This window comes from Vipera ursinii, assembly GCF_947247035.1.
Source record: "Vipera ursinii genome assembly, chromosome: 3".
Classification (NCBI taxonomy): Eukaryota; Metazoa; Chordata; class Lepidosauria; order Squamata; family Viperidae; genus Vipera; species Vipera ursinii.
Genome location: NC_139516.1, coordinates 87,182,388 through 87,206,474, shown reverse-complemented (window position 1 = coordinate 87,206,474; position 24,087 = coordinate 87,182,388). Strand labels below are relative to the sequence as shown.

At 40.6% G+C, this 24,087-nt stretch overlaps 2 protein-coding genes across 4 annotated transcripts in view; one reads left to right on the top strand and one right to left on the bottom strand.

Moving 5' to 3' along the window:
• Positions 1-4,987, top strand: part of FNBP1L (formin binding protein 1 like) — a 76,372-nt gene extending 71,385 nt beyond the window's left edge. The window contains exons 14-15 of one of the 2 annotated variants that reach the window (XM_083360595.1): positions 1,266-1,424; positions 2,817-4,987. In XM_083360595.1, coding sequence (XP_083216721.1) covers positions 1,266-1,424; positions 2,817-2,824 — 167 coding nt within the window. In that variant the 3' untranslated portion in view covers positions 2,825-4,987. Of the gene's footprint in view, positions 1-1,265 lie in introns of both variants that reach the window. The other variant, XM_083360594.1, reaches the window with a different exon arrangement.
• A 3,346-nt stretch (positions 4,988-8,333) lies between these two features.
• The window catches only part of BCAR3 (BCAR3 adaptor protein, NSP family member), a 90,051-nt gene continuing 74,297 nt past the window's right edge, over positions 8,334-24,087 (bottom strand). For both annotated transcript variants that reach the window (XM_083357511.1, XM_083357512.1), the window contains 5 exons: positions 16,071-16,186; positions 13,192-13,363; positions 12,612-12,723; positions 10,264-10,476; positions 8,334-9,390 (listed from right to left, as the gene is read on the bottom strand). In XM_083357511.1, the coding sequence (XP_083213637.1) occupies positions 9,203-9,390; positions 10,264-10,476; positions 12,612-12,723; positions 13,192-13,363; positions 16,071-16,186 (801 nt within the window). In that variant the 3' untranslated portion in view covers positions 8,334-9,202. The remainder of the gene's footprint in view (positions 9,391-10,263; positions 10,477-12,611; positions 12,724-13,191; positions 13,364-16,070; positions 16,187-24,087) is intronic.

The window sequence follows — 24,087 nt, the reverse complement described above, 5'->3', positions numbered from 1 at the left end:
AAACACGATTTGTAGCGTTAGAGCAGGGGTCTTCAAACTTGGCAACTGTATGACTTGTGGACTTCAACTCCGGTGGAGCTCCGGACGGCATCGGACCTCCGAACTTTCCGTCGTGGTCTGAAGACCCATTTGTTTGAATTGGCCGGTCTGGCCTGATGGGGGAGCTGGGTTTTAAATTGTCATTTTAGATTGCATTATTGTTTTTTAATTGGGCACTGATTTAATCTTTGTTTTAACTTTTGTATAGTATTGTATTTTTATTTATATGCCCTGTGAACCGCCCTGAGTCCCCAGGGAGAAGGGCGGTATATAAATTAAATAAAACATAAATAAAACAAAACAAACAAACTCCCAGAATTCCTCAGCCAGCCAGGAAGTTGAAGTCCACAAGTCTTAAAGTTGCCAAGTTTGAAGACCCCTGTGTTAGAGTGCTACACTATAAGAACAATGGGAACTCAAAACAAGGCCAAATTATCCAAGTTGCAGAAATACCGGCATCTCTGGTTGTTGGCTGGAGGCCTTTTCCTAATGCATAGTACACTTGGTAAGGTTGTATTTGTATTTCTACCAACTTGAAAAACTCAACAAACTCAATTGGGCAACATGGAAGCTCAGCAGCATAGCATTACTAGCTATAATTAGCATAAGGCATGCTTATTCATTTGACAGCCTGTCTAAGAAAGCATTATCCAAGTTAATGTTACAGTAGAACCCATGACCTTAAAACTCTCCCTCCAAAGACAGCAGTAAACATGTCGGGCAGGTGACAATCTTTTCTTAATGTGCAATCAGTCACCAGCCCGTTACAGTTACACTCAAAACATTTAATCTAAGCTTGGTGTATGTGCACATTCCTCGATGTGTGTGTCTACAAACACCAACATAACACTGTGTGTGCATCCTTGCATGCAGTTTTCTTTCTTATATCTTACATATAATTGTACGTAAATTTTTATAATGGCATCTGGTTTAAGTTCTGGGAAATTCATGCCATAAGTCGTTTCTGTTTAATGGCAATAGTATTTCTGCATTATAACAAAATAAATATGTTAGATTAGAAAAGCAGCCATTGGCAAGGATTCAACTTTGCAACAAGAAACCAGGTTTTTTGTCTGTTGGCTTACATTCGAAACACATGTTTCACTGCAGAGAACTAAATGATCCCCGTCTCCCCGAATGAAAAATGAGGGCTGAGAAAGAGACCAGTTTAAATCCTCCAAAGGAACAAAACAACTCTAAACTCTTTGTTTTTTGTTTCTTCTTAGGTCACAATGAAGGTACCCTTGCCATGAAAGAGGGGGAGATTTTGTATATTATAGAGGAAGACAAAGGGGATGGATGGACAAGAGCTCGGAGGCAGAATGGAGAAGAAGGATATGTGCCAACTAGCTACATAGATGTAACTCTAGAAAAAAACAGTAAAGGTGCAGTAACCTATATCTAATCTCCAGTTGATCACCTTGTCCATGAACATTGCTTAATGAATACTGAATCACATAATTGGATGGAAAAGTCCAAAGCCGTTTAGGAGTCTTTTCAATATGGGATTGACCACAGGAGCCCAAACTAAGATTTCAGTTTTGAAACTGGAAAATGCCTGCGTATAACTCAGATTGTTCTCTGTGCCATCTCTGCTTAACCTACGTGTATGTCTTCTTTTTCCGTACACGGTCAGGTCATATTTTATTGGTTTTCGTTGTTTTAATGTTATTCTTGTAAAGCTTATTGCTTCCTTTTAAAAGAGCATTATTTGAGAACAAATTGCGTCATAAAGGTATACCATCTCTGGACAATCTATATATATATTTTCTTGAACCAGAGCTTGTTCCAGTGTCCAAGCAATAACTAAAACTTAATTACGGTAAATGAAAATGGAAGACCGGCTTTAATTTTTATTTTCTGGACAGCAACTCTACTTCTCATTGCCCTCTGCCCATTGATGCCCTGCACACATTTTATAAGAACAGTCTGCAGGCTAATGCAATGTAAAGTTATGCAGAAACAAAAGAAAACTTTTGCTTGTAAGGACACATGCCATTGCCTGCATGCAATGGAAGCTAGGGAGTTGCCTTGTAGGCTTACAAACATTCCTATTCTGTAAGTACTTTTGCAGCTTTTCCTTTCAAAATCGAATCTGAGGTTCTTAAAAATGATCCACGCAGAGGACTGCAAGTGGTATAGCAGCCATTTAACTTGCTGATCGGCTTCTTTTTGCTCTTCTTCGCATTGGGGATTTTGCATGTTTTTGTACACGCAACTGAAGAGTCCCTGCCCTCTCATGCCAACACTTGACATGTTTCTCTTGTTAATTGTCCGTTCAAAAAGTGCAGAAAAGTTAACAGCTGCTTTCCTGCAGGCCTCTTTTACTTGGTTCCATTCATTCCAATAGAAAGTGCCTAGAGGAATAAATGCAGATCAGTTCCTTGTGCTAAAATGAACAGATAAGGTCTTTGTATACGTGGAGAAGTTTTCGTGCCGGCAGCGGATTGTTTTATGAGGTTGTTAATCTGTGGTATCCTATGATTAGAATTGGAATGTTCTAACTTGTATTACTTGTGCTTATTATACTTGTACATTTTCACTTGGATGCTAGGGAGCATTTGGAAGTTAAATTGCACTAATTTTCTACTGAGTGAACATCTATCCAGAAAGCATGACATGGAGAACCCTTGCAAAGGATCTGAGCCATTATCTAGTATAATCGTAATAATTTGAGGTGGATGTTTTTAAAGGGGAAAAAAAAGACTGTTCTTCTCCTTTTTTTTGAATGGCCCCTGGTAATTCTGTTCTGTTCTTCTTTTCCTCTCGGATTGCAGGTTCCTGAAGCGGGTATCTGAGAAAATGGGCGAGATGTTGAAGGAGGTTACATGCAGCTGCTTTTTTGGGGGAGGGTGTTAGGCCCAGCAAGATGGGGGAAAAGTCAGTTGCATGAAAGCATGTAGGCATATGTTTCTCACTAACAACGTTAGCATTCCTCTGTGTGTTCAAAATTGTGGTAAGCTAAAGCTCCATTCCAACAGAACCAAACACCCCAGTTTGAAAACGTACCTTTTCCATAGTTTGAAGTTCTGAAATGCTAGCTGTTTACCACTTGCATTTTATATTGGCTGTTTCAGCTGCTTCTTTTTCCATATCCATTTTTAAATCAGCATTCAGTCAAACTCTTTGTCATTGACAGTCTTCTGCCTGTGCCACTTCCATGCTCGCCCTAACCTTTTCCTGCATGTCTAGATACGTGTCGGGCATGTTTGCCTAATGTTTTGTACTTCCATAGCTCTTCCTCGCCTCCTGCATTTGTAGCAACCTCCAGCACTAATTTTTTTTTATTTCCCTACCTGTTTATATTGCTGTAATTTGGTTTTTTTTTTAATCTTCTTCATTGTGACCATTCCAGTTCTTTGGCGTTACACCGGCTGTATAAGTAACATTCATTCTGCTTTGGGAATGGAATACATCTCAGCACTAGGCCATTCCAGCCTATGCTCAGCACCTCAATACTTTCTCATGAGCACTGAAATCCTAGAATCGAAAGAGCACAGATTTGCCGCTGTAAGACAACCAACTCTTTCCAGAAATCAAGTGCTTGTCATTCAGATGCTGCCTTAAAACTCTCGAGTGCCTAAATCTGTTGATTGCCAACAATACCACTTCAGTATCCCGCCAAGGGCTATTGGGTCTCAGCTCTGTATGACCTCTGGAATCTTTCTACAGTTCTGCAGCTGTTGGTAGCCAATGGTAGTTGTTTTCTCGATCTCTACCATTCCACAACCCAAGGTGCATTGTGACACATTGAAAACAAAAGTACATGTATCGATTTTGTTTTACCTCCGATGAATGTTTTTACTAGGATTTTTATGGAGCCTTTTTTAATTGCCTATTTTTTTTTTTTTGAGTTGGGGATGGGAGAAGACACCAGTTTCTAATGAACTGCAGTGCTCGTCTATTTCCAAGTATGCTTTATTGTAAGGACCAGTTAAAAATTGGAGTGATACTTTGTAATTATCTATGTGCACTTTTATTTGTAAACATTGCGATTTGGACACATTTATACATGTAAATATAGTTGTCTGCAGCACCCGGTCATTGCTCATGTTATTTGTCTGCCATTTGTGAATTATGTTAATGAAAACGTCAAATCTAAGCAAAATAGGGTAATCTTAGTATATGGGAAGGGATGGGAGGGGCAAAGAAAAAGTTAAATTAAGCTTCATAAACCAGCTTTCTGCTGTATTTAAAATCCTGCTTTTCTAAAGGTGGGAATCAAAGCAATATTTGGACACAGCAATGCTGGATTCCTTTAGAACTTTTTTCAGTGTTACTAGCAGTTGTACTATCAGTAAAACTAAATCTATGTGTCTCTTGTGTGGAAAAATTTCTTCCTTTTACTATTAAGCGTGCCACTATTACACATATGATTTAGTGTATTTACATTGAGGGTGATAAAACACTAAAGGTTAGAGTTTTGGGATATTGTAAACAGGGTTATTTATAATAATGTGACCGTATGCCATTACTGACCAAACTACATTGAATAGTTGTTTAATGCTGGCTTTTTTATTTTAAAGTTCCAAATGAAAGACAAGGATTAGGTTCTCACTCTTTCAGCCAAGAACAACCCTATGGATTGTACTTCACAGCCAGTTTGAGCTGCTTTTAACAGTTCTAGTAAAGGACTAATAGTTCTTTTGTGCTACTGTTTTTGTAGGGCCGGATTTGTTTCCTCAGGAGGATCTTTTAATTCCTGTGGTATAAAGCAACCTTTATGAGGGTAGTTAAATGTAAGGGGAGGAAAAAAATCTTTGTACTTGCACAGTTGGCTAAAATTATTTTGAAATGTTGAGAAATAATTGTCTTTGAGTCATAACTTTTCAGTAATTTTTAATCTTTCGTGCACGTGTTGATTTTTTTTAAAATGTTTAAATGCTTTGTTAAATAATAGTCGTTCTCTTCAAAATATTTTCATGGAATTAAACAATCTTTTCATGGCCCGGATCATTTCTTTGTCTTCTGTTGCAGGCAAGTAATAGGCGGCTTTTGGTTTGTTTGATTTGTCATAGCTCAGGTGGTGAAGGGAACCAAAAATTGCACCAGAAAGACAAATCTCCATGTTTTTCTGGTCCAATCCAGAATTGTTCCTTAGGATAATTTAATTTCTTAACAGGGTTTCTCAGATGACTTTCAGTTCACTTTCAAAAGCCACCTAATCTGCCAAAGATGCAGACAGATCCAAATTGGGATTACACTAAAGCTTACTAATTACACGAACATTGAGCAACAGCAGCACTTTGGGCATCTTTAAACGACCATGCAACAAAGAATTGTATTTATATTTGGCCTCTGTAAATAAATAAAGGAGTACAGAATTCCCTGCACAAGGCAAATAATGCCTGCCAGAGAAAACCTGGGAGAAGAGGCTGAAACAAGACCTTCAGTGCGGCTTCTGGTAGAACTGCACCCATGCAAACAGAAGCTTTTGGGAGGATTCCAAAATTAATAAGAGAATTTTTTTTTGTCCTGACCTACATAGTTGTAGCATGGTGGGTCTCCGATTTCAGGATGTGAAAAGGAAATGATTCTTCCCATATTTTTTTTTTAATCCTCCTTTTTTTTCCCCTCTCCATTTTCTCTTGCCTTCCTAATCCCAGCTGGATCGTTCGTGCTCAGCTCACAATTTTAAATTTTCAAAAAAAAAAAAAAAGACATTGTCCTAAAATTTGTGTATTCGTTTGAATTCTGAAAGTGTAGATTAAGATGCCCCTTGTTGATGGAAAGATGTCTCCGTTTGGAACTGATCATGAATGTATTCAGCCATAGATTCAAAAGCTGTCCTAAAAGGTCTGCTATCTGTCTGCCTTACTAGCTTCTTAAAATAAAAGCTTCACATTTTCCAGTTGAGCGATCAGGCCACGGTGGATTTAAATGCCTTTTATTAAGTTTGCTTGTTTCCTGTGTCTTGGGATTCCTGTCATGCTCACCATGACTTCCAGAGAACAAAGAGGAAGATAGATGTCTTCTTTTTTCCTTAAGTTGTCGTTGGATATTTGATTAGGAGAGAAAAAGAAGAGATGATGTATTGTTCTCCCAGTGTACAACCTTAAATGGATTAGTTAGTAAATTGGTATACTGGTTTAAAAAAACAGCAAATGTCTGTATAGTTAGAACAAAAAAATATATCAATTTTTAAAATTTTATTTCCATCATGAAATGTAAATCCTAAAAAAAAAACTAATTTAGCTCACAGTGAAGAGTAGTGCAATTTATGTAGGTATCATAGATACTTAATCCATTACTGCTCGTGAAAACTCTTAGCATTGAAACCGCTCTCTTTGATTTTTTCACTAGAGAATTATTTTTAAAAATCTTCAATAGTGGGAGACATGCACATATTTTAATGTCTTTTGAATATTATTATTTTTTTTTTAAATCCATATAAATTAGTATGGTTAAAGTCAGTCACTGGAAAACAAAACCCACCATGCTGCTGGATGTGAAGATATTTGGATCTGAGACTATTAAACCAAAATATCTGATGACATTTAAAGTAACTTCATAGAAAATATGATTGATGAGTGATATGGATAAATGGCCATCAAGAGGCTTAGTTTTGTTGAGGATGTTGGCAATAATCGTGGACAATGGAAAGCACTGAAAAGGCTCAAATTTATGTGACTATAATAAGCGAATAGGGACTGTAGCCAAGAAATTAAAAGACGCTTGCTCCTCGGGAGGAAAGCCATGGCAAATCTAGACAGCACACTAAAAAGCAGAGACATCACACTGTCAACAAAAGTGCGTATAGTCAAGGCTATGGTCTTCCCAGTTGCAGTGTATGGCAGTGAAAGTTGGACCATAAAAAAGGCTGAGCGCCAAAGAATTGAGGCCTTTGAACTATAGTGCTGGAGAAGACTCCTGCGAGTCCCTTGGACTGCAAGGCGATCAAACTGGTCAGTCCTAGAGGAGATCAACCCTGACTGTTCTTTAGAAGGCCAGATCCTGAAGTTGAAACTCAAATACTTTGGCCACCTAATGAGAAGGAAGGACTCACTGGAGAAGAGCCTAATGCTGGGAAAGATTGAGGGCAAGAGAAGAAGGGGACGACAGAGAATGAGGTGGCTGGATGGAGTTACTGAAGCAGTAGGCGTGAGCTTAAATGGACTCCAGAAGATGGTAGAGGACAGGAAAGCCTGGAGGAATAGTGTCCATAGGGTCGCGATGGGTCAGATATGACTTCGCAACTAACAACAACAATAATAAGCGAATGAGTAGAACATAAAGTTGACCATGAATATTGTGCACTCTGAAAACTATGTCCAACAAAGTTGTTTATGGAAAGTTCTGGCCTTCCTCTCATCAGCAGATATATAGTCATTGCTGCCTACTATTTCACACAACCAGAAACACCCATCCATAGGAAAGCTTTCACTCTTGTCCAAGACTGTACCGTGCTCTCCCTTCAGTTTTGGATGGCAGATACAAAAAGTAGCATTGCTCTGCCCCTGTGATTTTGGAGACATGGATAACATGGAAGGACACTACTTTGCAGTTCCTTTTATAGAGACATTCGATTTTTCCTCCTGATCAGCCTGAATCTAGATTCAGCTTATGCTCAGATACTGCTTGCAGATGAACTGACATGTAATACAATGCACATAGACTAGGTTTTGCAGTTTAAGTCATTGGACTTTGATAGCTCAAGTTATTTTTTACATAGATAATTCTGTGCAGTTTTAGATGCATTTTATATGTAATTTTACTTATCACATTTATAAATACACACACACGCCATACATAGAGCAGCCTGGTGGTTTAGTGTTCGCTTCCCACTCGGAAGTTTGAGAGTTCAATCCTAGATAGTGACAGATGTTTCTGTCCTAGGGCATAGAGAAAAAATATCTGCTGAGAACTCAGCATGGCATCAGGAAGGGCATCTGGCCAATGACCACTCAGCTCCATCCAATTGCCCCAACTCTGCCCCAGATTAAGCGATTTTCCACACTTTTTAATCGGTTTTTATGACTCACAATTCTAGTGCTTAATGCTATTGTTCCAATTGTTTTTAATTGCAATTGTGTTTATAATCGGCCACTTTAAGCTGTTACATGGGAGTGGGCAAGATATAAATGTTTGAGAGGAAGTATATTTTATCAGTGATACTCCAAAGTAAGAAGCAATATTTGGCAGCAATAAAGGGCAGTACACAATCTTGCTACTACCTTAACTGTGTGAATGCGGACATTGATACAGTTAATGTGTTGAATCCCCAAACAAGTCATTTTGTGTTTCATTGATATAATAAAATAATGCATTAAAATATTTCAAGTGTTACTCTTTAATTCACAGCTATTATAAAATTTTCCACATTTATTTAAGGGATATCATACAACTGATATCTCCTAAAAAGACATTTCTTTAATTTCTATTTCTATTTACAAAACAGACTGTTAATAATATTGGATTCTAAAATGATCATTTTTTAATAGCGGATAGGAGGTGTCCATGAAAGGTAACAATCATAACAAATAAATAATCCTTTAAAAAATCACAAGTCATTATTAGCAACTCATAAATAAATGTACATAAATACAGTTTACAAATTCTGCTTGATGTCAGAGGAACTTTACAAAAATCTTTTGACAGTATAACCACCAGTCTTCCACACCCCATCTAGGGTTATAGCAGTTCATTCGGAATAAGAGTAATAATAATAATCCATGAAGTAGTGCCCTGATTTTCAATTGGCTATAGATGCTGTGTTTGCAATATGATTTTTGATTGGCCTGAAACTTGTTTTTTTTTGGGGGGGGGGAGTGGGGAAATACAGTGGGTTTTTTTAATCACACTAGCAGCATAGAAGGGAGTTGGCAGGCAGCAGATATTCACAAGGAAGTATTTTGTTTACAAAAGTTTTTTTGGGGGGGGGCAGACTTTGCCCTAGGGCAGGGGTAGGCAACCTTGGCTCTTTTATGACTTGAACTTCAACTCCCAGAATTCCTGAGCCAACTATGCTGAGGGGAAAGGGAGAGGTTTCCAAGCTGAGCCATGCTGGCTCAGAATTCTGGGAGTTGAAGTCCACGAGTCATAAAAGCCAAGGTTGCCTACCCCTGCCCTATGGAAATGAGAAATAAGCAACATTTACTACAGCTTTCTTTTAAAGCAATGCTTTCTTGGCAATGCTACCAATTTCTTTTTAGCTGAGAGTCCATCAGGCATTTCTATTTTCAATCTGCTTGGTAAGAGGGGGTTCTAATTTTCGGGAAAGTGCAGTTAAAATTTGATTGAATTTTTCGTATCTTTCATTTTGGTTGACCTGTGCTCCTTTGCTGCCCCAGAGCAATCTCATCTGAAATTCTGTTTTGAAGATTTCGTTCATTGCATCGTCTGGCTGAAAACCTGGTGAAGAAAATGGAAATGTACAAACGTTACTATAAAACGTAGTCTTCGGTACCAGGTACTGCATGTGTTTAAGGCAGCTGCATGTCACCTTTGACTGCAGCCGACGATTTGAGGTTGCTGTAGATTCTCCTTGGAGAAAACGTGGCAATATACAGGGCAAAGTATTTGATCTACTGTAAATCATCTCCCAATTGCAAATATTTCTTTCCATGTTGAATGAATATGGCATTCGAAATACACATGCAAAGAATATATACAACAAATAATGGCTATACAGCAGTATTACTTAACTTCAGCAGCTCGGAGATGTGTGGAATTCAGCTCCTAGAATTCCCCAGTCAACATCAAGTTTGAGAAACGCTGTGATAGAATCTCAGTTAGATGCTGATTTTTCTACATGGTCACATCTCTGCCTTTGAGCACAAAATGAACAACTAACCTAAGCCCTGGCTTTACTCTTTTAAAAATAAAACATTCCAATCCGTTTTTACCATCTTAGAAACAGCTTTTCTCCAAAGGAAGCTAAGAATAGGTTCTAAAGTTGCTAAATGTGTCACAAGTCCCTAGAAAGGCCACGTGTTTCCTTAAAGGCAATGTTGTAAAAGTCAGTCCAGTCCCAGCTCTTCCTGTGTACAGTTCAGGGAATATGAGAAAAGACATGGGTCAACTCAGGTAAAGCTGCTGTTTTCTTTAAATTACCAGAAACATAAATCATCCGTCAGGCACATAAATAAGGGTGGAAACAACATTGTTGTATAAGACTGCATTTACACAGCCCGGGGCTTGATTCTACCTGTGTGTCTTTTTATGAGCTTAACTACAAAAGGCCTTACAGCCATCTCAAGAGGACTATTATCACTTTTTCCCTACCTGTAAGGATCCTTTCTGCATTTGCACTATACTGCTCAGCGTTTTGTGCTATCAAACGAGCTGTCGCCAAATGTTTCAGCATGATTTCACAGCTCTGGTCTGTGTTTTCCCACACATCCATTCCCTCAAAAACCACAGTTTGACGCTCCAGCAGGGTAACCAGAGGCACCAGCAATGGCACAGTGACGACATTTTGTGACACACAAGTGATCTCTGAAAATGAAGAAATGAAAAGGACCTAAAGTGAGAACCAATGAATATGACAAAACTGATCTACTAGATTGTGGCCTGCAACTTTAGATACCAAGCAAAGATCCCCTTAGGTTTTTCAGGGCAATGCAGTGTCAACGCCCTCTGTGATTACAGGTAGATCCCAACAACTGTTCATTTAATGATGGTTCAAAGTTATGATGGCCTTGTGGAAAAATGACAACCCGTCCTCAAAGTTAACAACCATTGCCCCACGCCCGTAGTCGCCTGATTGCAATTTGAGCACTTGGTAGCCGGTTTGTATTTACGATGGTTGCCTGATTGCAACTTGCAACCTTCCTTTTAACGACTGGAGTGATTCACTTGATGACTGTGGTAAAAATGGCAGTAAAATTGGATCCAGTTACATGGGTGACTCACTTAATGACTGTATTTTCTAGTGACTAAAATTCCAGTTCCAATTGTGGTTGTAACTCAAGGACTGGGTCTACAATGTTTGGCCAGGTAGGTCTATTTTGGGGCCTAGTTCTAGTGGGTATAGCCGTAGTTGACTTAGGACAGACATGTCAAACACAAGGCCCGGGAGCCAGATTCGGCCCGTGAAGTGGTTTCATGTGGCCCGCGAAGCCATCTTGGAAACAGTGAGGGAACGGCCCCCACTGCCCTGGCCCTGAGACCCTCCTTCTGCCAGAGACCCTCAGATCTGTCCCACTCCTGCCCAGGCCCCCATAGGCACCCTTGATGCAAACGATGTAGAGCTGGCCACGCCCACCCAGTAGGCCATATGCACTCTAGCCACGCCCACCCAGTAGGCCATATGCACTCTAGCCACGCCCACCCAGTAGGCCACGCCCACCCAGGCCACACCCACCCGGCCCCCTGAGGGCAACCGCAATGCTGATGCGGCCCTCAATGAAATTGAGTTTGACACCCCGACTTAGGATCAAACATTCTCCATGTCTCTGCCTGGCACTTTAGTCATCAGTGAACTCGTTCTGAGTGCTCCTACCAAATGAAGTCAGTTGCTGGAAATAAGGAAGAGAATTTTCTCAGTTTCAGTAGCCACTTAAGGAATTGCCTAATGATATGTAATTGTTTTAAGTGCTTGCACTATATATTACATATACTTTATCATATTTATATGTGCCATGTCTTGTGAATGTACCTTGAAGCACAACATTCATACTTAAAAGTACTTTTGTTCCCCCCCCCTCGATTTTAGCATTTTAAATACTTTTGCAGAAAACATCTGATGATTTGAATTAAAAATATACACAGATACATACAACGTATATATCTAAATACATACAACATATATATCTAGATACCCCATTCAGTGTGAATTGAATGTAGAGACAACCCTTTTTAATTCAGCTTTCTTTTCATAAAGGCCCTTTGGCAAGAAAATTGGATCATTGATCACTTCACTGGAGCTCTAGGAAATTCATTATGCTACCAATTCTTAAGACAAAAGAGAAGGCCTAGGACAATTACAGGTAGTCCTCAACATACGACTTCAACAGCCCAAAATTTCTGTTGTTGAGACATTTAAGTGAATTTGCCCGATTTTACGACTTTACCACAGTTGTTAAGGGAATCACTGCAGTTGTTAAATTAGTAACACGGTCATTAAGTGAATCTGGCTTCCCCATTGACTTTGCTTGTCAGAAGGTTGCAAAAGGTGATCACATGACCCCAGGACCCTATAACCGTCGTAAGTCAGTTGCCAAGCATCCAAATTTTTATCGTATGACCATGGAGGATGTCACCAACGGTCGTAAGTGGAAAATGGTCATAAGTCACTTTTTTGAGTGCGTTGTAACTTCGAACAGCCACTAAATGAACTGTACTTTGGAATGGTTCAAAAAAAAAAATAATCTAGAGAAAGTCCATCGGTGGCCTTTTTGATAGAATTTTCACATGAGCAATTGTACATATATTCTTTGGCTACAGGATCTCTATTCTTCCCCAGACGAGATAAATAACAAAAACAAAGCATTGCTGTCCTTGATAGGACGTGACTTTAAAAAAAACAACACATTTTCCATTAAGGAAATAAAGGATGTGCCCTTAAGGCTTAACTGGAATCCTTCGGCAACAATGAAAAATGTTATATAACTAGATATCCACACACTCACCTTTTCCTTCATGTAAGAGTTTGCTGAAAGGTTTCAGCTGTTTCTCATACATAATGGCCGTTTGTGTGTGACAGTGCCTCAAGCTGGTCCACGTTTGCTCCAACCGGGCAACCTACAGAGGGGAAAAAAAGGGAAGTTCTGAAGTATGCGTTCCTGCTATAAGTTACAATACATAGCCCAATGGAAGATAGCTTCCATCAAAACCAAGGCATGGCACGATAAGCGGGGAGGGACTTTTCTAGTGTGTGTGTTTTTTTACGACCTGCCCTCCCCCCAACTAGGATGGCTAATGCACTTAAGAGTTTCAAAGAGAGCTTTTTGCCTGTGATTTCAGGTGGGTTTTTCCCAGGTAGTCATTCGACAAACACAGTACAGGAGTGTGAAAAATCTCATGCGGATTCCTTTAAACCAGCAGTTCATTTCAATAAATATTCAGCTGCCAGCCGGGAGTGGAGAACAGGGAGATCCGCAGAGGCAGATCTAATGGACCTTGGTAACAGAGGCTTTTGTTTGTATATTGTTGGCCTTTCGAGAAATATTCCATTATCCTCAATATCCTCGTATAAGGTTTCCATTTTACCTGAGGCATTTCCAGAGCTTTCATTACAGCTGAGAAGGCATACAGATCCCCCATGGAGTCTTTTAGTTCGACTGCAACCTGGATAATCCTGTTTAATGTGGCAACACGCTCTTCTAAATTTCCCGTGCAGCCGAGAATATCCACCGCAATCCCTATTGCCATTGTAGTATGCCTAGAGAAAACAAATCAGGTGTAGTCAGGATAACCAAAAGATGCTATACTCCATGTGAATTCAAGCCACAACAAAAAAAGGGGGAGGGGGCTTCGGGATCTTGGCCATCACTATATTCCCATTATCACTTTGATAAGTAGAACCAAAATAAACTGGTACAGAGAATTGCACGCCTGCTGATTATAGGATTCTTGAGTGTTAAAAAAAGGGAGTATTTTGAACTGATTTTATATTGACATTTTTAAAAATTTATAGTTATGATAAACACTATTCTTTCTGTGCTTCAGGTATCACAGCGCACACACTCAAGGTATTGGTGCATTTTGTAAATACATTGAAAATGGTGAACTTGATCTAAATTCTATTCTGTTTAAAGATTGGATCACTTTTGAACTGAGGTCAGATCCTTTGACTTCATGATCATGTCCCTGTAGTCCTCTGGGCAACTGATTTACCACTCTCTTCTTCTGAGATGCTTTTTCAACTTCCTAGCTGGCACTCCTGGTGTTTCCTTCTAATCTCCCATCCAAGTATTTGCTTTTTGAGATCAGCCAACATTGGGCAAGTGCTGCCCCCTGGCTGGACACTTCACTCTATGTAGACCCACAGAAATCAGTGGAATCTAAAATCTTAATTGCCTTAAATCCAATACGTGCTCCATAGATTTATAGCAGCTATAAATAGGACTGGATCTAAGCTAATTCTTAACATTTTCCTGTGCAATTATCCAGAATATGTTTTAATAAGATCTGAGTAAATGAATGCAACCAACTAAATTCTGCAATGAAACAACAGCACCTCAGAAATAGGAGAGGTTAGATCTCAAGGTGAAGATCAGCATCAGTTGAACCAATGCAAAAACATCCACATCCACAACACTGGTGCTTCCATACTGGGAGACAGAATAAGGGGGAGAATTTGGTGGTTGATACGTACTGTTTAGGAAAGAAGCTTTAGATGCAAAGGATCTAAAACCCTTCGGGCCTTCCATTATGCTTTAGGTAAATATGAGAACAGTTCGGAAACTGATCTTCAATAGTTCTCACCCATTCTGTGCAAACGGAGGATTTTTGTTTTCTTTTTTCTTTTACTCTTGAAGTAAACGAGAGGGGCAACCACCACCACCACCCACCTTTGCTTCCATTCTATTGCTTGCTGGCTGGCATATAGTGGTTTTTAAAGAGTCCTTCAAAAAATAGCATTGGATTTTCACAATACATGATGATTATCATGATACACTCATATCAGCCTGGCGCTGTGCTCCACATTGTACAGCTAGTGCCTTTCTGATGATCTGGGAAAGGTTGGGTGATGTTATCTTGGCATCTATGGAAGCCCTAACCTGCCCCTAATGAACAAAGACCCCTAATTATAATATGCCACTTTCTGTGTTTCCAGGATGAGGAACAACCTTGATGGACACAACTTTCATGCTAGGAAAGACCTTGTCCTTTAAATAATCTCTAGCAAAAGCAAAAGCATCCATGAGCTCCATTTGATAAGGGTTGCTACACTGCTGTGCTAAACATGAAGAGATAGTAATGCATCTGTCCAAATTTAAGAAATGAAGAAAAGACTTTCAGTTCACCTGGAAAAGTCGGGGGGGGGGAATGTCTGCTGACAGAGAGATGGAAGAAAGAGACTGGCAAAGCTATTTAAAGATGTCTCAAGGTGAGTTCTCTTATGGCACAGCAAGAAAAAGAACTATCTGCCAAAAAGGGTATCCACACAAGGGATTTTTCTCAAACTGGGAGCAGGAAACCTTAACAACTTGGCTAAAATCTCCAAACTGCAGCATTTTAAATTCCCCCCCTCAAAAGATTGAGTAAAGTTGGAATCCTTGGGCTTTTCTAAGCTAACAGTTTATTACTTGATCTGCAGGATCATTTATGGAAGAGATCTGTGCAATACAAAGATCTCAGGTCTTGATATGCAAACTTTCTCATTTTTTTTACTGCTTAACAAGTGTAATTTTTTAAAATATTGCGCCTTCAGGTAACTGTTGACTCCTGGTGGCTGCCTGACCTGGTCTGCAATTTTCTTGGCAATATTTCAGAAGTGGCTTGTCTTTGCCACCTTCTTCCTAGGCTGAAAAGAGACTGACTGGTTCCACTTCACCTAGCTGGCTTTGTACCTAACTCACAGTCTCCCAGTTTCTAACTTGATGCCTTAACCCCTGCACTAAACTGACTCTCTTAACAAGTGTATTTATAATTAAACACTTAAAGGGAAGTGTGAGTCCTATCCAGTGTTTTTTTTTTTTTTGTAAAAGAAAAAGGTGCCGGAACTCACACATGTCGTACAACCCGCCTTGCCTACCCTACAAGGTTCCATCCAAAAAAGGTGCCGGAACTCCGTTCTGAGCGTTCTATGACCAAAAAAAAAGCCCTGGTCCTATCTTATCAGGACACTATTTAAAATTCTTCCTTAAATATGGACATTAGCAGGCCCTTCATTCCCAAACTCCAAAACCGCAATAGGATGCATAGGCAGTTTCTCTGCCTGGTCTTGCTTATTTGAGAATGAGACCAGGATTCTGGGCATAAGGAAGCTAATCTGATTGTATTCAGAAAATGGGAAGAGTCTATCCACCTGGAAACTGCCCACTTTGCAGGTTTTGTGACTGTGGACCTTGAAGAAAGCCCAGAAAGCCTCCTCATAACAGCTCAACATTGCAGAGAGAAACACAACGGCCGACAGTGCTCACCTTTCAATTAGATCCAGGCGCAGTTGGTGTCCGTAGGGCAAGGTAATCAGCTCCAAGCCTGATTTCACTCCCATGATCCTCCTCGTCTCTTCGGAGACCTCAAGTATCCTAGCAACCTGATGGAGGCAGATGTGTGCAAACAAAAGAAAGCCAAATGGAATCAAGACGGCCCAGACATTAACCTGCATTGAAGGGAAGGGATATCAGGTGCTCTCCTGGCTTGAGAACCCCAGGAAAGCCTTTTCTATGAGGAGACCTCCCCATTGCTGATGGAAAACCTCCAAGGTTATTCCCAAAAGGAGTCACTATTGTTGCATCTCAAGCTGCAGTTTTATCCCCTCCGCTGGAAGACCTTTCTAGCCATTTAAAAGGCTCCCTCTGTTGCTTTCTGTACAATGGAGAAAGAGGATGAAAGAGCATGTGGCCTGGCAAAACCAGCTTTTATCCTAGTCAGTCTTTGCTTCTTGGCTCCTGCTTCCCACCTACTCCCCCCAGGACCACCACTCATGGACATTAGTATTCCAGGGGTTACTAATGAAACCCTGAAACTTTTAGGAACACTCTGAACGGAAGAGAAGATAAGCGGAGACAGTGTGTGTGTATTTCAAGCAGCATTTTCTTCACAGACAGAAAGAACATAATTATCAATTGGTCTGAGTTGGTTTCTGTAAGCCAGGGAGGTTTGCGGTGCGTGTGCATGTGACAAAGTGAAAGTCCCCCTCTTTTTAATGTTTGTCAATGTTATGCATACACAAAGATGGATCAGACTATTCCCACTGTGAATACGAGGGAGGCTTGTCAGAGATGTTCTCTCAAATTAGTTTCCTGGCCCAGGCTTAAGCACTGCTTGTCTGACCCATTGCCTTGGTAATACTACTACCTCCTGTCTTCAAAACCATCTCCTCTGCCCTACACACACACACACACACACACTCACACACACACACACACACTGCTTGCTCCTGCCAGAGGCCCATGGTCCAGCTCCCCTGCCCATCACCTTTTCTACCCAATGACCTACTGAACTCGACAGCTGTGTCCTTCCCCCCTCGCCCCCTGCCCCCCCCTCGCACACCCTTTTGAGCTGATACTTAAGGAAACAGTTTTGCCTTCCATTACTTAGAGGAATAATAATCATTCTGTGATCACTAGAATACTTAACTGGGTCAATGCTACAGGAAGGGAAAAGAATATTTGTTGTAGAAACCCCCAAACCAGTGTTAAATAACCTAATGAATTAATTCCCGGGGGATGGTGGTTAAATGTGACCGACGAAGTCATGCACAATTTAAATTAATTCCAGGCAATCTCAGCTGTGACATGGAAACATCTACACCCAATCAATTAATCTATCTCCCTTAGCCCGGTACCTTCCAAGAAAAAGTGTTGGAGAGAAAGAGTACCAGATTACGATAAGCCTCCCCATTACAAAACTCACTGCCAAGACCTGGGATTACGGAATATATACCCAAATATTGATGGATTGATCCTTGCTCTTCTGGCTCACTAATGTTTTAGCCTGAGTGTGCTTCTGCTCCCTGCAGTTCTTCTGAGAAAAGCAATGAATGACAGGAGGAAGTGTATTGTATAAAGATAGCAAAATGAACTTGTTGCCAAGGCAACAACAGGTAAAGCATTTTAAATCCAGAACATTCACATAACATTTGGAAGGAGCTCACATAGAAACTTTCCTAATTCACTGACCTATAACGAAGAGTCCAGGGGCGGGGGGGGGGGGGAGGAGAAGAGGAAGAGGCGATATAGCATTGTCAGGTCTGTAAAATTCTGTTATTATGGCCAATCTCAATAAAAGTAGCATGGACATTTCTGTGCAGTTGTTTCCCTGGTCTGGTCTACCTAGTGCAGCTGACAAAATGCTGCCTTTGGGATATGAGAAAATTAGGTAAAGGTAAAGGTTCCCCCGCACATGCGTGCTAGTTGTTTCCGACTCTAGGGGCCAGTGCTCATCTCCGTTTCAAAGCCGAAGAGCCAGCACTTGTCCGAGAACGTCTCCGTGGTCATGTGGCTGGCATAACTAGACGCCAAAGGCACGCAGAACGCTGTTACCTTCCCACCGTAGTGGTCCCTATTTTTCTACTTGCATTTTTATGTGCTTTCGAACTGCTAGGTTGGCAGAAGCTGGGACAAGTAGCAGGCACTCACTCTGTTACGCGGCACTCAGGATTCGACCCGCCAAACTGCCGACCTTCTGATCAAGCTCAGCGTCCTAACCCACTGAGCCACCGCGTCCCATGAGAAAAATTACAACAACTTAAAAACACTCTGGACAGTTGCACACCATCTATTTCCTAGTCAAAAGGCACTCTCTGCCAATCATTACAAAATGCTAAATTTAGAGCATGGGATGAGGGAAGCAAACCTTCTTGGAATGCATGCTTTCAAAACTTTTATAGTTTTGAGCATCAACTGCCTGGAGGTTAGGGGAAAAAGAAGTATTATATGATAAAAAAGTCATCCAGAGTTCAGTAAAATTCCGTTAATGAGGCACGGTAATTCTAGACTAAAAGTCTCATCTCATATTTGCCTCAAGAGTAACTTGTCTGCAAGTTCCAGACCTGTGATTATCTCTTGAGCCACCAACTCTTCCAGTCTTGCGGGCTTCAATTAATCTTCCCCAATCAAGTTTTTGGCTTCTTGATTTGTAATCTTCACTATCTGCATCTATAATGTCATACCTCTTCATCTGGATACGTACAATTATGCAATGCTTGAGTAAAAATAACTTTTTATAACTTTTCTTTTTTCTTCTTGTCTTCCCTCAATATTCTGATCTTTTCCTCTGGAACTTCAACCATTTCTTTCCCAAATTTATAATTTTCTGATTGTTCTCAGGTAGTCTCTTGACTGCTCTTCAACCCCTTCATCTGAATTATACACAATCCAATAATGAGATACACTATCCTGTTCAAAAACATTGCACTCCATTAACGAGCATTTTCTAGGCCTGAATGGGACGTTTACGCTAAGAAACAGGTTAAATGCAAGTCTAAAGGAGGGCGCCAACTTGAAGATTCAAGTTTAAAAACACTTGAACTGATCTTGTTGCAGAGGTGTATGTGTCTCACTGCTGTCCAAAGCAACCTAGGAAACAGTCTCAGGTCACAGATAAAACAAACCCTCTTCTCCTTAGCTTGCTGGCTAGGGATAATGGCAATTGCAATTCAAGGCTTATGGAGGACAGTTTGAGAAAGCTGTCCTCAAGGTACATGCCTGCAGGAGTTTTCCAAAATTAAGCCAATCTGTATGGCATCCATGCTTAGATGGGGTACTACTAGGGTGCTCCATTTATACTGATAGTTGGCATCATGGAAGGAGGGATACAAACAGAACTAATCAACTGGATGATTACACAAATTAATTCCATGATGGAGGAAAAGCAGGGGTCAGACAAAACCTACAAAGATCAAATGGAAAGGTTAATTATTCAAGAGAAGAGTACCAACTTTTGTCAGAATTCATTTAACAGAAAACAGCAAAACACATTTATTGCATTGCTGAATGGAAGGAGAAAGCAGGGAGTAAGCATCAACAGACGTACTTAAAGTAGTTTGTTAAGGCACAGTGAATCAGATAATTCCCTGGGGCCAAGCACACTCATTTCTCCCTGGCAAAATAAAATACCGGTTTTAACACTGACAAAGAATCAAGCACATCAAAACACATTGGATCCTTGAAAATGCAGTGGTTTTTTTTTTAGGTTAGCTTTCTGGGTTTCGTGAGTCTGCTGTCATCCGGACTTTTACATCTTGCCACATGTTTCTACCCCAACTACAGTAAAGGTGGTTGTGTTTAGACTGCATCTCTGGATTGGTTTCCAATTTCCCTTCTGCAAACTTAAAGGCTCTTTAAATTCCCAAAAGAAAGGAATTGTGCTTTTTTTTTAGAAGATAGTGATTTCCCCTGATTATTCTTTGCTGTATAGATTTATCCTGTCTATAGGCTGTTCTTGAGAATCTTCCAGTATAGTGAATACCATGATGCTGTTTTCTGCTCAGAAAAGTAGGAGGCTGACACAATCTAACTCAACAACATTGTGGATCCAAACCAAAATAACATGCAAATCAGATTCAGTTTGAACAGGGAAAATGGCAGATAAATTGTATCACTGATTTCTCACCTATTGTACTAATCTCCCCTTACTTTTGGTCCTTACTTTAATGGTATCTAGGATGTTTCAGGTTGTTTACTGGTGATACTTTACTACTTATATTGGGGCTTTATATTGTATTTTTGGTTTTGATCTTTTTTATGTCTATCTAAATTTGTGAAGGCTACAAATACTGACAAATCAAATTAAATAATTCAAGCAGTGCGGCATTCATTACAAAATTTTAGCTTTCCGTAAGGCTTTCCCCCCCAAACAGTGGGAGAAGATTAGGGGTCATGTTAATACAGACTGATCTGGCATCAATCCATGTTAACATGCCATCTAATATTCATTGTTTTTAATGTTTTAACTGGTTGCGTTTTATAGTTTTAAAATGATTTCTGATGCCTCTTAATCTTAGATTGGAGCCTCCCAGAGTTGGCTGAAAGATGGGTGGCTATATAAATGTTTTAAATAAACAAATAAGACTGAAGTTGTTGGAAAAAGAACTGTGTGTGTGCTTTTCTTTATGAGGCCCATGTTGCTCTAAAATTTATATAAGGATTAGAAGCCATCAATGTATATTGGAGATCCTGTGCATGATTGCCACTGGGAGATTCACTCCCAATAAATGCCTCTGAAGAAAAGAAAGGCATTTAGACATTCCACCCACAATCCTAATGACAGTCATATATTGCAGCATTAGCCTAATAGGCAGCATCAACCTCATTAGGGACCTAACCCTCCCTTGGATGCAGGTGGGTTGCAGTAAATGTCATTAGTAATATTATTCCCGCCTTCCTTAATAATGGGTCCAGTGGGCTATTGTGTTTAACTGATCTCATCGAGAGCCCCCTCCTGGGACCATGACAAACACGAAGTCAGGAAACAGACATTTCCTCTCTAGTCAATTTAAGTGCCCCGTGTATATATAGATTGAAGTCTCCAAATGGAGTGCTCTAAGTGATGAGGGAGAGATCTCAAGAAGGTCTTTTCAAGCTTGAGTGCACAGGATCACAGCTGAGGCCAACATGATTTAGACAATCCAGACAGACGGCTGCTTTTAATAAGTCTCTAATACTTTTAGGAAAAGGAGGTCAAAAGAGCGCTACTAAGCCAATGTCATCGAGAAGCGGTGATCTTTTCAGGAAACTGGGCAAAAGTCATACTGGTTGACATTTAAGAGATTATCTGATAGAGATTCAAAGGAATAAGAAAATTTTCACAGAAAGGTAGCGTGGAAGACACATCCCTGCAACAAGGACTGTATTTAATTCCCCGTTTCCTTGACTCAATTACGCTAGGTACTTTAGGGTAACCTTTCTTAGGTTGAGTTGGATTATAGCTTCCAAAATGGCCAGCCAACATATGCAATTTCCATTGGCTGCAGGGAATTCTGGGAGTTGTAGTTGAACATGCTTGGAGGGCACCCAGGTTAAGGAAGGCTGCTTAGCATGTTTCCAAGCAAGTTTCCAAGGCTGATTTCCCTATTATTTGGGGGAATCAGTCTGGTTCTCTGGATACGCACTATGTTGCCACAGTATTATGAAAATTGAACTCTGGTATATTTGAAGATGGGTGTTGTGATTCAGGGTCAGCCTGTGGGTTCGGCAGTTGGGTCGGATGACTCAGAGGAGGAGGAGGAGGAGGAGGGGGGTGTTGAAGAGCTTGCTGAGGGGATTGGACAGCTTGATGAGAGCCCCCAGCCAGGCCCCTCTCATCTGGTCACGACGCAGACCCAGCTGTGTGAGCCTGACAGCGTGGATGAAGATGACCCACAGCTGGCCCTGTTCAAGGACGCCCGACGCAGGAGGCAGTCAATCAGGAGTAAACAGAGGAAGGCAATGGGGCACCTCAGAAGGAGGCAGAGAGAGGCCACGCCCTGAGCTGTATTTAAGAGGAATGTGTGGGAGGGCTGGTTTGTTGAAGGCAACCGCTTGGATAGTTCCTGTTTCTTAGCTCCTGGTTCATGGTTGGTGTTTTGTCTTGCTCTGTTTTATGTGAATAAATTTGGCAGGCTTTATTCCAGCCTCTTGCCGTTTGTAAAGGGGTTGTCCCTGCTTTTGCTGCAGGGCCGGTAGCAGGCTGGTACAGAACAATGGGGAAGAAATGGGGAGGTAGTGACAGATTTTATTTTCCTGGGCTCCAAGATCACTGCAGATGGGGACTGTAGCCAAGAAATTAAAAGACGCTTGCTCCTTGGGAGGAAAGCCATGGCAAATCTAGACAGCACACTAAAAAGCAGAGACATCACCCTGTCAACAAAAGTGCGTATAGTCAAGGCTATGGTCTTCCCAGTTGCAATGTATGGCAGTGAAAGCTGGACCATAAGAAAGGCTGAGTGCCAAAGAATTGAAGCCTTTGAACTATGGTGCTGGAGAAGACTCCTGCGAGTCCCTTGGACTGCAAGGCGATCAAGCCGGTCAGTCCTAGAGGAGATCAACCCTGACTGCTCTTTAGAAGGCCAGATCCTGAAGCTAAAACTCAAATACTTTGGCCACCTAATGAGAAGGAAGGACTCACTGGAGAAGAGCCTAATGCTGGGAAAGATCGAGGGCAAGAGAAGAAGGGAACGACAGAGAATGAGGCGGCTGGATGGAGTTACTGAAGCAGTAGGCGTGAGCTTAAATGGACTCCAGAAGATGGTAGAGGACAGGAAGGCCTGGAAGAACGTTGTCCATAGGGTCGCGATGGGTCGGACACGACTTCGCAACTAACAACAACATATTTGAAGAGCATCAGAGTGGGGAAAACTAGAATCAGCATAGCTATGAGGCTTGGTCTGTCAGCTTCACAAACACTTCCAAATCTGATCCTGGAAATACCTACACCAGCAATTATTCCCACATTATGTCCTAGGAAATATCAACAAGAGATAGCAATTTAGGCACAAATCATGTAAGATCTTTAGTTTGTTGCCAAGGATAAAAACTGCTCTTTGTTTGTTGACGTTTCTGTAACTTTCCTATTAATATCTAACATGAAGAACAAAAATTTCCCACAAAAATATGGAGGAGAAGAAATAGAGTGATTGCGTTCTATGAGATATTCCAAACTGAAGGCAAAAAAGCAGTTTTTTTTTCATTCCACCGAAGTCCTTCAAAGGCAACCAGCAGCTCCCATATATTTCAAAAGACGGCCCACTAGAGGGCACACTTAGCATTCCAGTGGACACTGTGGAGTTCTTAATTGGCTTTGAATTAAATGCATTAGGCATTATCAAATTAAAGAAACCTAAGAATTCAGACAAGAATTCTATCCCTTCTTTCAGAGAGTTGTCTCTCTTAATCCTTCTGTTCTCTCCTTTTGATAGAATGCCTGTTTGGCTGATTTGCAAGAGTTTCCTTTCTTTATAGCATTAAAAATAATAATAATAATAATTTGAAGAGTATCAAATCCAGGCCCCTGTTCTGAGATAGGAAGTTATGGTCTGGTTCACCCATCGTGCTAAATCTATTTATTGAATAGATAAAAAGTTGTTTGGGTTTTGCTATAGTTTAGCTACTGTGAACCATGAAAAATAGTTTACAAGCCACTATAGGTAACATCACAAAAACCAAACAAAACCCGTAACAGCTTACTGAGGTATGGGGAAATATGTTTCATTAGCCTTCTGGGATAATGTCCAGAATTACTCACATCCCTTTTGTGCAAAAAAGGGGCCATTTCTCAAATAACTACCAATATATTTTGGGGCAAATAATATACCAGACTTAACTATTCTTAATCCAATTGTGTCTTTGGACATAGCCACAGTTTAAACAAGCTGCAACAGAACTAATACTCTGCTCAAAGCTTCAAGAGATGTGTCCACCTTCGGCACACTGCTGCCCTCTGATGATCATCCAGAATCACCCTTCAGTTTGTAATCTGACCAGCTCTACAACATGCAGCTTCTCCCTAGAGCAG